The sequence below is a fragment of the Arvicanthis niloticus genome, chromosome 5 (assembly GCF_011762505.2).
Source record: "Arvicanthis niloticus isolate mArvNil1 chromosome 5, mArvNil1.pat.X, whole genome shotgun sequence".
NCBI lineage: Eukaryota > Metazoa > Chordata > Mammalia > Rodentia > Muridae > Arvicanthis > Arvicanthis niloticus.
In genome coordinates, this window is record NC_047662.1 from 33124488 (window position 1) to 33138373 (window position 13886).

The 13886-nt window shown below is 51.7% G+C and overlaps 1 protein-coding gene across 1 annotated transcript; it reads right to left on the minus strand.

Annotated features, from left to right (window-relative positions):
• Positions 1–434: 434 nt before the first annotated feature.
• Edn2 (endothelin 2) lies at positions 435–7372 on the minus strand. The gene is made up of 5 exons (XM_034503748.3): positions 7185–7372; positions 6725–6881; positions 5261–5383; positions 4100–4198; positions 435–2145 (listed from the first exon to the last, which is right to left on the minus strand). Exons 1-5 carry the CDS (start codon positions 7237–7239, stop codon positions 2052–2054), a joined length of 528 nt encoding a protein of 175 aa, XP_034359639.1. The 5' UTR covers positions 7240–7372; the 3' UTR covers positions 435–2051.
• Between the last annotated feature and the right edge of the window lie 6514 nt (positions 7373–13886).

Here is a 13886-nt window from a genome sequence, read left to right on the forward strand (position 1 = left end):
GGTATGTACATGCCACAGTGCACATGTAGAGGTAAGTAGGCGACTTTCAGGAGTCAGTTCCCTCCTTCCTTCTACTATGTGGATCCCAGGGATCAAACTCAGGTTGAGTTTTGGCAGCAGGTGCCTTTACCCAGCGAGCCACCTCATTGGTCTCATGCTCACCCTTGAAGGCAACAGGAACACGGCTTTCATGTGGAATCCTTTCTCTGACCCCTGCCTCTATCCCAGTCAGTCCCAGTCTGCTTCCACATAGACCCTTGGCTCTGTCCCAATCCTGTGTGCTGTCTGACAAGCATGCTCTGCTTCCCTGGCTCGGGCCCAGAACTTGCCATTCCTGCTCTGACAGTCCTATGATCGGGGATCATCGTTTTCCTGTCTCTAGAGGGAACTACAGAGGCTCAGAAAGTCCAAGGTCAAACTGCAGCACAGACCCATAAATCTAACCAGCACATATTTATTACATACATATATGCTATAGATTCTAGATCCCAATCCTAATGTTTTGATTTAGATGCTGTGCGCCTTAAGGGAAGCCTCTGTGTGTCTCTGTCATTTTTCCTCATCTGGAAAGCATGAGTTGCTGGGAAGGTAAAATGAGTTACTGTGAGTGAAGTATGAAGCAGGCCAGTGGGCAATGGGAGCCAACACATACTAGCACGCCATTCTTCCAGAAGGAGGTTGGGGTTGGCTTTGTGAAAAAGGCAGGGTTATAGCAGGTATGTAAATGATTATTGCCTGCTCCATAAATATTTCCTGACAGCTGGCTTAGGTCACAGCCTGCCACTCCCAGTATGAGCCAGCCATTCCCAGCCATGGGAATAGGACACAGCTTGCTTGTGGGAGATTCAGCTGGCCAAGAGTCCAGGTAGCTGCTGGCAGGAATGTTCTAGATCAGAGGTTGTTCCTAGGTTCCGTCCGTCAGTCAGAGAAGTGTCCAATTTTATTCCTGGACCTCCGGAGGACTTAAGGGAAGAGGCAAGGCCAGGCTGTGGCTGGGTCTTGGCACCACTGCCAACCATCAGGATTGCACACTTGGCACAGGACAGATATGTTGTGGCTTCCCAATCAGGCCCTGGCTGGACAAGTTTTCTGGAGCTGAAGATTGTCTCTGTACCCTCATAGACCTGGTTTCTTCCAAACATGCTCTTGAAGAAGGCCTGGCCATTGTATTCTGGTCTGATGTGAGTATATGGCCCAGAGTCCCAATGTCACAGCTGCAGATGGCTGTGCAAGCCATGACAGGTAAAACCCCAGAGGGAGCATCTTAGTAGCCAGAGAAGCCCAGCAAGAGACAAGTGGAACCTGGGCCCCAGCTACCTAAGTGGTGGAACGTTCCTCTTCTTCCTGTCTTCTTTTAACTCCCAAACAGTCCCTCCTGGGAGGAGACACCCACCTCTCGTGGCCAAGACAAACTCTTAGAAGGCCATTTCACCCTTTATTACAAACACAAGTTCATAAGTAAACCATTGAGGCTCTAAAAAAATACATTAAAATAAATAATAAGAATCTCAAAGTTCTTAGAGCAAATAACTTATATACAGATGAGCGAAGTATAGTAGGCTCTGCGTTCCCCAAAAGTATCCCAAGAGAACAGGTTGCAAGACCTCTAGGGAAGGGGAACCAGAGAGGGCCATAGGGGTCAGCCACGGTGTCAGTCATTAGGATGACTGTCCAGTCTCCAGATGTGGCTTAGGTAATTGTGTCCTGCTGTGGGATTGCTCCCGAATTGCAGTCCAGCAAACAGGACTCTCCGCAGGACACAGTCAGCATGTTCATTTGTCCTCACATAGCTCCTCCTCCAAGCAAGACTGTGGCCAGCAGTCAGCACTGGTTGGCTGCACTGCTGTCCAGGTGCTGAGGGTGGCCCTGGCAGTGTAAAGACGCAGAGTTGCTGTAAGAGGCCAGAGCTCGTGCTGAACCCATCAGACGGGTCTGGCTAGCCAGGATCTGAGGCCTTGGCCCAGGAGACAGGCATAGGGTCTCCCATCAGCTGCCCACTTCCTCTCATCTCCACGTGGGCTTCTTTCTCAACGGTCCTGAAGCTCATGGTGTTATCTCTTCCTCCATCTAGAGTGTGCAGGGATGGCCTCTCTTGTCACCTCTGGCCGTAGCCTGGCAAAGCGGAGCTTGGCAGCTGAGATATCCCTGGAAATGGAAGAAGATCAGTTAGCATCTCAGGAGGATGTCCCAGGTTCCTTTAGGAGAGAGATGGTTGGGTCTAGACCCTCTCTCTCTGCCTAGATCTCAGGGAACAGCTGGTCAGAGCAGGGTTGTAGCCCACACAAGGCCTGCCCATAAAGGTCTGGGTGGCTCAGACCAGTCTCAGGAGCTTCTCTGCTCATGGGGTCAGTGACAGAGCTTATACTCAGCAACAGATGCTGCTGGGATGAGGGGCCTGCTAAGGACGGCCTGGGCCCTGCCTGTCATGTGCGTTCCCTTTCCCACACCTTGAGAATATCCTTCCTTCCTAGCATCCATCTTCCTTCATCCTAAACTATGTCACCTGACTCTAGTTGTACGTTACCATCTGCACCAAGGTGGGCTTGTCCACACAGCGCGGTCCTAGAGGCCCTTTGTTTGAGCTTGGCTGAGCTCATGGCCACCGCTCTGGGAACGGGCAACTGCCCTCTTCCTTAGCCTAAGAGTTCTACCTGGGAGTGAGAAGCTGGGCCTCAGGGCCAGGTTTAGGAACCTGGGCAGGGTTTACTCTCTCTGAGACCTTTTTACTGATTTTAAAACATCAACTAGGCCCAGCACTTGAGGAGCTGAGACTATAGGGCGGCCCTGAGCTCAAAGCCAGCCTGGGCTACATACTGAATGAGATCCTGTCTCAAAACCAAACCCTAACAAACCAAAAAACAACAAACCCAAGCAACAGGAACAGCAAAAACTCTGAATTGCTAGCAGGATGAATGCTTGGGTTGTTAAGCAAGCTGTCTGTAAATCGTGAAGTGCCGCACCATGTGCACACTGTGAAGTACTGTGTATTTGCAAAGCCTTTCCTTATTATCGGCCAGCTCTTGGGTACATGCAGCCACCTGCCTTGCTTAGTCTAACACCTTTGCTCCATTTTTCTACCTTTTCCCAAAGATGGGAGCTTCCAAGGAGCCACACTAGGTACTGTCTAGCCCTGCGGACCCCTCTGTGGCAGAGGCAGGTGTGGCCAAGGCCTCCAGAGCTGCACAGACACATGTTTCATACACAGTAATGCATCCAACCTCAGGAAAGCCCTGCAGGATGGACATTGCTTCAAAAGTCAAAATCTGGACCACGGAGAAGCCTAACCACTACTCAGGGCTCAGAAAGCCTGTTTGTGGCTGAGGTGGGTTCTCCGCCAGTAGTCTCTGCCCCACCAGCTACCCCTGGGTCACTCCATTGAATGGTCCAAGGAGAGGTTTCTGTCCTCAAGCCAGCTTGTTTGGACAAACATTTGTGGGCATTGTATTGAGCCACCGGTGGCCACCAAGGGAAGTGATCCCATTGGGAGTATCTAAGGAGTAAGCGGCACAGGAGCCATTCACTCTAAGCCCCAGTCTAGTGAGGATGCCTAAGTGAATAACTAGTTCGTCCCAGTCAGTGCCCTGAGGCCCAGTTCACATCTGGTGATCATAGGCAGTGGTAGTTAAGATCAGAGGCTTGGGGCTTAGGGGTAGAGAGATGGCTCAGCAGTTAAGAGCACTTTCTGCGTTTTTCAGAGAACCAGGGTTCTGTTCCCAGAACCTCATGGCAGCTCACAACAATCCATAATTCCAGTTCCAGAGGATCTGATGACCTCTTCTTAGAGCACATAAGTTGCATACAAATGGAAGACTCTTTCTCACTTCTAAGCATACACGTGATGTGCATACATACATGTAGACAAAACACTCATACATGTAAAAATAAGTCTAAAAACTTTTTATTTAAATTTTTTAAAAAGACCATAGCCTCTTGATATAGCCAGATGTGATGGATGCTGTGTGACTCTAAACAAGTGGGGTGACCTCTCTGAGCCTTTGTTTTTTAGGAGAGACAATGAAGTCCCCCATGCCGCCTCAACAGAAAATAAGACAAACATGTAAAGCACACAGAAAGCAGTCAACCATGCAGTTCCTCTTACCTCAGCTTTCGGAGGAGGTCTCCCTCAGCAGCCCACATCTTGGCAGTCTTGAATCCAGCAGTAGGAGCCTGGCTGCTTTGGGTGACCACTGCTTCAGGCCTGAATGAATGAAGTAGCAACAAGTGAGGGGCTGGCCTGAACCCTGAAGCAACCTGGCTGCAGGCCCAGCCCAGCCCCCACCCCTGCCCTCAGGAGCAGATACATTTCCACTCTGTGCACCTGGCACCTTTCCCTCCCTGGGCGGGGTGGGTACCAAGGAAAACTGAGCTACTGGGAATGTGTTCTGAGCTTCAGAAAGAGGCAGATGGGTGGCTGGCCTTCCCAGAATCTGGCCACCTGCAGTTGCAGGGGAAACTGAGGCAGGGGTGGAACCCCAGCTGGAGCTTCAGAGGAGGAGTTTCTCGTAAACTGTCTTTGGAACTGGAGCACTCAGTCTTTGCTTTCTCCAGGGTCCAAGAGGAGGAGGGGAGGAACGAAGCCTCCCCTTTCACAGATGGGAAAACCAAGGAGACTTGGCATCCATACCCCAGTTCCCTGGGTGAGACAAAATATTCTGCTCTGTCTACACGGGGAAACCAAGCAGGACACCTTCTGTGTGCCTGTGGAGTATCTCCCTAGAAAGGGCTCTGAAGTGTTTTCTCGAGCCCCCTGTTTTGGTCTTGTTTGGCAATAAAGGAAACTGAGGCCCAAGAGGCTATCCCTGGCCATGAGGCTATCATCCCTGGCCATGAGTGCATAACTGACCACTCTGACAACTCTGGTACCTGTCACAGATTGCCACCTCTAGATGTTATTTTTCTTCCAAACAAACTATGAAGTACCAGAGCCCTAAGTTAGAACCTGAAGCCCAGGGAGACCTGGTTCCTTGTGGGCCTGACACAAGGCCTGCCACTCTGAGGCTGGGCTATCACCTGGGTTGTGCCTCTCCTCCCCAGGAGTGGAGATGTGTGCTCCCAGAAGCCTTAGAGCCGAGCAGAGGGAGCGACTGAGGGTACTCCCGTGGGAAGAGACTCTGCCACGGACCCAGTGTACTTATGGGCTCTCAGATGTTGCTTGTCTTCTCTGGGCCTCCACTCTTCTACTAGTCTCCCAGATACCCCGTTTCTAGGCCTGGTCCCAGCCGGCAGTCACCCAACCCCTGCAGGCTAGGAGTGCACCTACCAGGGTCTCCGATGGCAGAAGGTGGCACAGGCAGAGTCTCCTGCAGCAGAGCACTCACAACGCTTTGGCAGGGAGCGGCGCCGGCGCCTTGGCGGGTTTCCCAGGCCGTAGGGAGCTGTCTGTCTGTGGGCGGGAAGCCAGCAAGGTAGTGTGTACATGCAGAGGGTGGTGGGTGGGGAGCAGAGAGGAGAGAAAGGAGAGACACGGGATTAGTAAACACATCACTGGCCAGCAGAGACGGTCCACACTGTACAGCCAGTCACACCCCCAGGAAGGTGACCACCCCACTCCTTCCCATATTAAGCCATCAGGTCACACACTCCTCTATCAATGGCTCTGCACACTGCTCTGCTGGGAGTTCCTGCAGGGGAATGTAAGGAGTGGGTCTACAGTCCCAGTGAAACCTGGGCTGGTCCTCTGTGCTCAGTGGACCCCTACCTAGGCCAGGAGGAAAGGAGGCCGGTTCAGCTGCCAGAGTGAAGCATCTGGCTCACAGTTGGTCCCCCCACATGTTGGAAGAAGTGTAACAAATATACCTTTGAGTTGTCTCTCTGTGTGTGTGTGTGTGTGTGTGTGTGTGTGTGTATGTGTGAGTGTGTTGGTGCGTGCATGTGTAATGGGATTGATTTCTGATCCAGTTTGGCCAAGGTAGGTGGAGTAGGGGCCCTGAGACTAGTCCACCCAACACCTTTGGTCAACAGCTAATTTTAAGTGGCCTGGCAGTTGGAGCTGCAGTGATTCTGGGTGGACCCGACACGCAGGGACTGGCAGGGTTCCCGCCCTGAGCCAGCTTTTGGATGTGGATTAGTTATACGCACGCTTATGTGCTCAGCGTCTCTTGCCTTATGCAATTTGGAGAAGGGAAAAAAAAATACAAACATACACAGAAACTTCAACCTGAGGTATGCAGGGGCCTGGGGGCAGCGCGGGGCAGGCAGAACCCAGCTCTGGCTCCTGCCTGGGTATCCCAGGCAGACTTCTTGTCTGTCCTGTTGGGGGCTGCAAGCAGTGCCTGTCTTGTGGGGAGGCTGGCGGCTCAGTGGATGGAACTCCACTTGGAGTGCCCTGCACAGAGCATGGTCTGGTCGCCGATGCTGTCATGCATAGGGTTATTCTCTGCAGGGGAAGTGTGGTCGAGTTCCAGCATCTCTAGACTTGGAAAGGAACCTACAACCTTTTCTCTCCTCTGTGATCCTGAAGAAGCCACCTCACATCTCTGAGTCCCCATACTTAGTTCTGGAAAACGGAGCTAGCACTTTACTACTGGCTGTTGTGAGGGTGGGAAGGGTACAGAGCCCTCTGCCTAACTCCAGTGGCTCCCACGTGGGAGTTGATACATAACTAGTCACTACGGGTCCTCTCCCAGTATCCTAAGACTCATGGTGAGCCAGGGAGTTGCAGAGGTTGCTAGCTAGCCAAAAGCCTTCACCTCGACCCTCTCCCACAGTCCTGGTGCATGCTCACCCTGCGGTGTTCACCCAGATGATGTCCAGGTGGCAGAAGTACACACATTCCTTGTCAAGCCAGGAGTTGCAGGAGCAACGACGAAAACGCAGGTGGTGGCCTCGGCCCTTGGGTGCTGAGGCTGGCTGCTCCATTGTGGTTGCTGCCTGGCCCTTCCCTGCACACAGGAGGGAGAGAGAGGTGGAGAGGTCAGGACACCTGGCCTGCCTGGGTTAGGGGACCCGCAGGGCTCCTCCTCTTACACAACAAGGAAGTTGACACCCTTGGTGCTCTGGAACCATTGGCTAGCCTGGGGAAGCCCCAGCTACCAGCGCTGTGCCTGCACGCTGCAGTGGCAGCTCCTACTGCGGGCTCCCTGCTCTATGCCCCCAGTTGGTTTTGGGAAGGAAGCACCATGCCCCTGGAGGAGACACCAATGAATAGACCCTGGGATCGCAACGCTTTAGGGAGGGCAGCTCACCTTCATGCAGGGCCAAAAGCAGGGCTAGAGCGATGGAACACCAGGCGGAGACCATAGCAGCGGCAGAGTGCTTGGCTGGGCCAAGGGAGCAGGGAGCGCAGGTCGCCAGTGTCCTGCTGCTAAGCCGAGCTGGGAGCTCATTGCTGAGATGCCCTGACCGCCTCTTATAATACCAGGCAGGGCGCCCGCCCGCCCCTATGGTGCAGCCCCGCCTCGCCTAGCTGCTGCACCTTGGGCAGAGAGCCAGGGACACCGCCTCCTCCCTGGGTGCCTGGCCCGCCCTGGCCTCCCGGTGAGGGGGGAGGGAGGTGGAAGGCTGGGCTCCACCCTCTGCGCTGCGCTGGAACACCTTCAGGAGTCTCCGGGCTCCCTGCAGGCCTAAGGCCCCTCTGAGTTCTGAAGTTAGCCCGAAGTGCTCCCCGGCTGGCTCCTCCCTACCTCTGACTAGCACTCCTGAACTGGAAGTTTGTAGCAGAGGTCTCATCTAAAAGCAAACCCTCCCTCTTTACGGGGAGTCTGCCACCCTCCTCCCTGCCCGCTGTGAAGCAAGCTGTGATAGCCCTTCACTGCGTGGGAGGTGAAAGGCCTACTCAAGGCTTCATGGCCTTGGGCGAGTCAGAGCCCCCTTTGGGACCACTGGCCTCAGGAATGGCACAACTCACGCCTGACCTTTGACTACCTGAGGCTGCCTCATCCCCATTTTACCCAGGACATACTGCTCCCCTCTCCCGCCCCCAACCTGCAGTAGGAATTCTGGTCGTTTCTGGAAACTACTCGCTTATGTGACCACAGCCCAGATAGTGTCTTGGGCCTCAGTTTCCTTGCTTGTCAAACAAAACCAAAACAGGGACTCAAATACTCCTTTGAGATAGAGAAGATACTTCAGAGGACTTTCTAGGAAGACACTCCATGGGCACACAGAAGGTGTCCTGCATGGTTCCCCAGCAGTGTGGACAGAACAGAATATTTGTGTCCCCTCAGTAGCTACTTTATGCAGAGAGAGAGAGAGAGAGAGAGAGAGAGAAACAGAGACACAGAGAGATATGGGAGGCTGGCAAAGTGGCTCAGAGGGTGAAGTGCTTGTCACACAAATCTGATGATCTGAGTTTGATCCCTAGAACCCAGTGGTGGTGTGTATCTATATTCCCAGGATTTCTACAGTGAGGTGAGAGGTGGAGACAGGAGAATTTATATAATTAAGGCCAGCTTGCCTGGAGTAACCCAGAGGTGACAAGAGAAACCTTGCAACCTTGCCTTAACAAGGTAGGAGAGAACTATCACCTAAAAGTTGTCCTCTGACCTCCACACGTGTGCCACAACATGAATGCCCCACAGTCACGCAGACATCTCTCTCTCTCTCTCTCTCTCTCTCTCTCTCTCTCTCTCTCTCTCTCTCACACACACACACACACACACACACACACACACACACACACACAAATATGCACCCACAATAATGAATAAATAAAGGAGTAGGAGAAAGAGGAAGGCAAGGCAAAGGCCTCTCAGGGCCTGGCATTCTACTTGCGGTGCCTAGGCTGCTCCACAAGTCTTGGTGGCAAAAGCAAAGACACTGTGGGGAAGGGACGGGGCAGATGAATGTACCTCAGTGTACTGGCCGCCCCTCTGTGCCTGGCCTGCCTGTCTCATGGTAATAGACTTACCTTATATTCTTGAGGTCTAAAGCCCTACAGAGGGCATGGCCTGTGCTCTTCCCTGTATATGGGGGGCATTGATGGAGCCCCATGAATGCACTCTGAGGGAGAGAGAGTGATTAGAACTGGCCTGGGTTTGGACTGTAGAACCCAGACCTTTCAGCATCTTTTTATGTCTGTGTAGACTTTTTAGTTCCTGCATTAAAAATGGATAAAGAGGAAATAGGGATTGGAAAGGTATAGGCCACTGTGTTTCCAGGGTGACCTATGTGTATGTGTGTGTAGGGATTTGCATCAGCCGCAAAACTGGCTTATGACAGAGCCCCTGTTGGAACCCCAATCTTGACCTCACTAGCAAACCACAATGGACTCCCCTGAGGGGTCCACTGCCCTCCCTATGCTGCAGCTCTGTACGAATTTAGAAGAATAGTTCTGAAATGAGGTAAGCAATTCAATTAGGCTCTGAGAGAATGTGGATTGTGACTTGCGTGGGGGTGTAGAGGGTGGGAAGCCAGAAGACAGAAGAGAGTGCAGGTCAGTAGGAAGGAGTAGGGTCAAGGTGGGGAGGGAAACAAAAAGACAGGTACCGGAGGGGAGCTTGGGAGGACCAGGAAGCAGGGAGCAAGACAGAGCTGGGATTTCAGAAAGTAAAAGAGAAAGACCAGGGGGAGCAGAGGCAGGGTTCTAACCTGTCTAATCTTCATACAAATGCAAAATGCCTGCCCAGGACAATAGGGAACCAGAGGCTCTGGGTCTGGAAGCATAATAGAAGAATTAAATGGAGCAGGAGACAGGATCCTTCTGGGTGTGAGAGAGGGTGACAACATGGCAGGGGCCACTGCAGCCTCACAGGGTCAGCACAGGAAGCTGTCTTGCTGGCTCTGGTTTCTCACCTTCCCTGGCTCAGGCTCCAGCTGGCTGGGCTAGGCTGTCTGTAACGGAGAGGCCCGCCTAGGAATCCGAGCGAGTCCAGCCTGTCTTAGGGGATGGAGCCTTTCCGGGAACAGTGCTACCCCACTGACAAGAGCTGTTTTCCAGGTAGAGAAATTAAGCTGAGTTAAAAATAGCCTCCCGAGGCCCTTGAATCTCTTGGTCTAGGCCCCGACAATCACCTTTGCCCATCCTGGTAGACCTGGTGGCTGCCTCTGTCCACTGTCATTGTCCTGGGTATGCTATTCCTGTTTCTCCCAAGTGACTTGGCTTCATGTCCTTGCTTGGTTGTGCTGACTTTACTGTTCTGGTCCTTAGCAACTGCCCCAGCCACCCATTTTGCTGAATCCTCTTGCTAGACTGTGCCCTGCACACTGCCTGGTTTGTAAGAGCTGCAAGGAGGGTGTCGAGGCACACCTGATGCCATGGAGAAAGAATTTGAGAGAAAAAATGATTTTTTTTTTTTTTTTTTTTTTTTTGCCCCTACCAGCTTGGTGCTTTCCTGTGTGGAGGAGAGAGACCTTGGGGGTGTGAGACAGAGAAAGACTGAATGGTGAAAAGCTAGGAATTGCCCAGAAGAAATCCCTGACAGTTATCAGCCCCAACCCATAGATGAGATAACTGGTCCAGAGGAAGAACAACCTGCCCAAGTCATGATAAGCACATTCTCTAAGATTCTGATGGGGACTTACTCTTCTCATACATCCATGAGTCTATCTCAGGGTCTGGTTGCCTTTGGGAAAGCTATCAGAAGGACCCCCACTGACAAAGGCCAGACACCAGGAGGTGCCTAGGCTATCTCCCCAACTCCTTTAATACTCAATTATCCCTGCATAGAGAGCAGGTACCAAGGACTGGACACCAGGGCTACTGTACTAGATAGAGGATTCCTAGGAGCAAGGACTAAGTGTTCCAGGGACATTGTCCCACAGAACAGGCCTGGGGCAGTGGCTGATGTTTCAAGTAAGATTCTGGAGCAGAAAGCTTTCCTCAGCCTCTTCCTGGCTTCTGCCAGTCTTCTTTCCTATTGGTGCTCCCAGCTATGACTCCCCATGACATTCAGAATCCAACCTCCCGTAGTTCAGAGCCCCACAGATGGAGGTCCCACAGATTGTGGCTGTGTGGGTCTGTCTCCCAGCTAGGCCTCTCATCTCTGAAAAACCAGCCATTTCCTATCGCCATCCAGCCCCACAAGGCTTCAGGAAGTTTATTTGCACTGTGGATAGAAGGGGCATAGTGTCTGGCTTTCAGGTACAGGCTGTGCAGGGCACTTAGAGTGAGCATCTGGGAACAGGACTGGCCAGAGGCCAATGTTGGAAGCCTGCTGGTCACATGTCAAGGGTTTGGTCCTAGAGCTAGCCCTGACTGGGAGGTTGGGGACTAGGGACGTCTGAAGATGTTTCCATTGTCACTTGCCTGGGAGGCTGTAGCTTGAGCCACCCCTCTTGGGGCCTGAGGACACTCAGCCTCAAGACCTTCTCCTAGTGGGTGGCTGGGCTTCTTGCCATCAGCTCACCCTGAGCCAGCAAGGCCTGCCACTGGCCGCCCACATCTGGGTGTCCACAAAGGCCACCTGAGGCCTGTGGGACTGGCTCCCCTGGTCTACATTTCCTTGCCTGTCCTCTCCCCCTTTCACCTCAGTCCACATGGAAAGATTTCTATCTCCCATATAAATTATACCTGTAAAGGGATAATTCATGTGCCTTATTTGTTATTAAGCTAAGAGCAACCAGAACAGGGTCATCAAGGCCTATGGGATGGCTGGACTCTTGGTAGAACTCAGGCAATGTCCATCAAAGCTGGTCACATGGCTGTGAGAGTTTGGTGGACATTTTGAAATAGGCAAATGAACACAGAGCCCAGCATTTAGGAAAGTTTCTGAGTTTTCTTCAAATATCAAGGCCCTTGTTCCCCATTTAGCCTTTAAGGAGTATGGGGGACACACACTTATTGAGCACTTAATGTATTCTACATCCTGCTGATAAGTGACTTGCATGCATTAGTCCCACAAACTGTCCCAGTGCACCCATGGGATGGGAGTTGTCCTTGGCTCCTGTTTGATAATGAGGTGACAGGGGCTGACAGAAAGTGACTTGTTCAGTGATAGCTAGGGAGGGACAGAGTCAAGATTAACAAGCATGCCTGTGTTACTTCTCAGACACAGCTCTGGGCCCTGGGTGCCTCTAATGTCCCCTTTGTGGACCCCCACTCTCCCAGCAGTTCTCAGAGGACAGCTCCCTGTTCATACTAGGCAGACAGCCTGATGCTAGTTTGCAATATGAAGAATCCGAGAATGGAGAAAGGCCTCTTTCCCATATTCCCAAACAACAGCCCAAGCTCAAGAGAGCACCAGCGGAGGCCACGGCACCTTACACAGGCACAGACAACCCATTCCTTTTAAAGGTTTATTTATTTTAATGTACGTGAGTACACTCTCCACAGACACACCAGAAAAGGGCATCAGATCCCATTACATATGTTTGTGAGCCACCATGTGGTTGCTGGGAATTGAACTCAGGACCTCTGAAAGAGCAGTCAGTGCTCTTAACCGCTGAGCCATCTCTCCAGTCCTGATAACCCATTCTTTTTTTCCCACAGGATCCCCAGACTGACCTGGGAGCTAGGTTGAACTCAATCAATCTCAGTACAGATGAGGCCATAAGAGAAGCAGCGTTCTCAAGGCGGCACAACAAGCAGGAGGCAGGGCTAGAACTTTCTCTTTCATAGTTCTCTTCTAAGGGATGAACAATCTATATCATGTGTTTTGTTCCTAACCCTCCCATTTATCTACATACCACCATCCATCTACCCTGCCATCCATCCACACATCCATATACCCACCTATCCTTTATCCATCTCTCCATCCAACTCATTTATTCATACACTCACACATTCTTGTCATCTACCTATCTTTCCATCGTCCATTCATCTATCTTCCACCATTTGTTCACCTACCCATCCCTCCCTCCCTCCATCCACTTATCCATCCATCACCATTCATCCCTCCCTCCCTCCACTCATCACTCATCTATCCATCACCTACCTATCCATTCCTCCCTCCCTCCCTCCATCCCTCTATCCACCCATCCCTCCTTCCATCCATCCATCTATTCATCCATCCATCCCTCCATCCACCCATTCCTCCATCCATCGCTCCATCTATCCATCCCTCTATCCCTCCTTCCATCCCTCCATTCCTCCATCCATCCATCTCACCCCTCCCTCCCTCCCTCCCTCTTGAGCCCTTTATCCATTCTTATCTCCATACATTCACCCATTTTACTTTCCAATTCAGCTATCCTTCGTCATTAGGAGGACAAGGGCTTGGGCTTTGAATAGAAGGTTGTACTTTTGCTGAGACAAAAGTCTAAATGTTTCCTAGGAAGAGATTTCTGATCCCATCAGATAATGAATTACTGATACACCGTTTTCTCTGGAATTCTAATTTTAGGCTCCAGCCCAGGCTTGGGTACATGGTACAGACCAAAGGCTGGAATGAAGCTGAACACAAGACAGGTTGCCAGACTGAACTCACATCTTTCTGTAGATGATGCTTCTAATGAGGAGAGTCAAGCCCCTTTTCCTGTCTGATATCGTCTTTAAAATGCTCAAATGACAGACATGAGGTAATCTTTAAGAAGAAAATTCAAACAGGCATTCAGAAATGGAAATTCCCTTGGTCATGAACCCAGAAGAAGAAACTGAGGTTGCAGAAAAAGAGTAGCTGCCAGTCAGTCCCCAAACCTAGAACCTCAGGATATTCTGACTCTGCTGTCTCTGAAGCCCAGACCCCTGCACCTAGAGGGCTTGGAACCCAATCTTTTCCTCTGTCCCACCACCACCACCACCAGCCAAGACATGCAGTTGGTATTTTTCAGTGTCACACCCACCCTGTTGCCTAGAACCCATGTTTTCCAAGGCGCACCCAAAGCCCCACCAGGAGGCCGCCTTTCCCCTCTGGGAAGGGGTGAGCCACCAGGAGGCCCAGCCCGGCAGAAGTACAGTACTTCATTCTAGAATTTGATGTCAGCCCTAAGTGAATGTCTGACGCTTGTATCATTGGGGCACCTTGGGGCCCAGAAGACAGGCAAAGCTGGAGTTCCAACTGGGGTTTTAG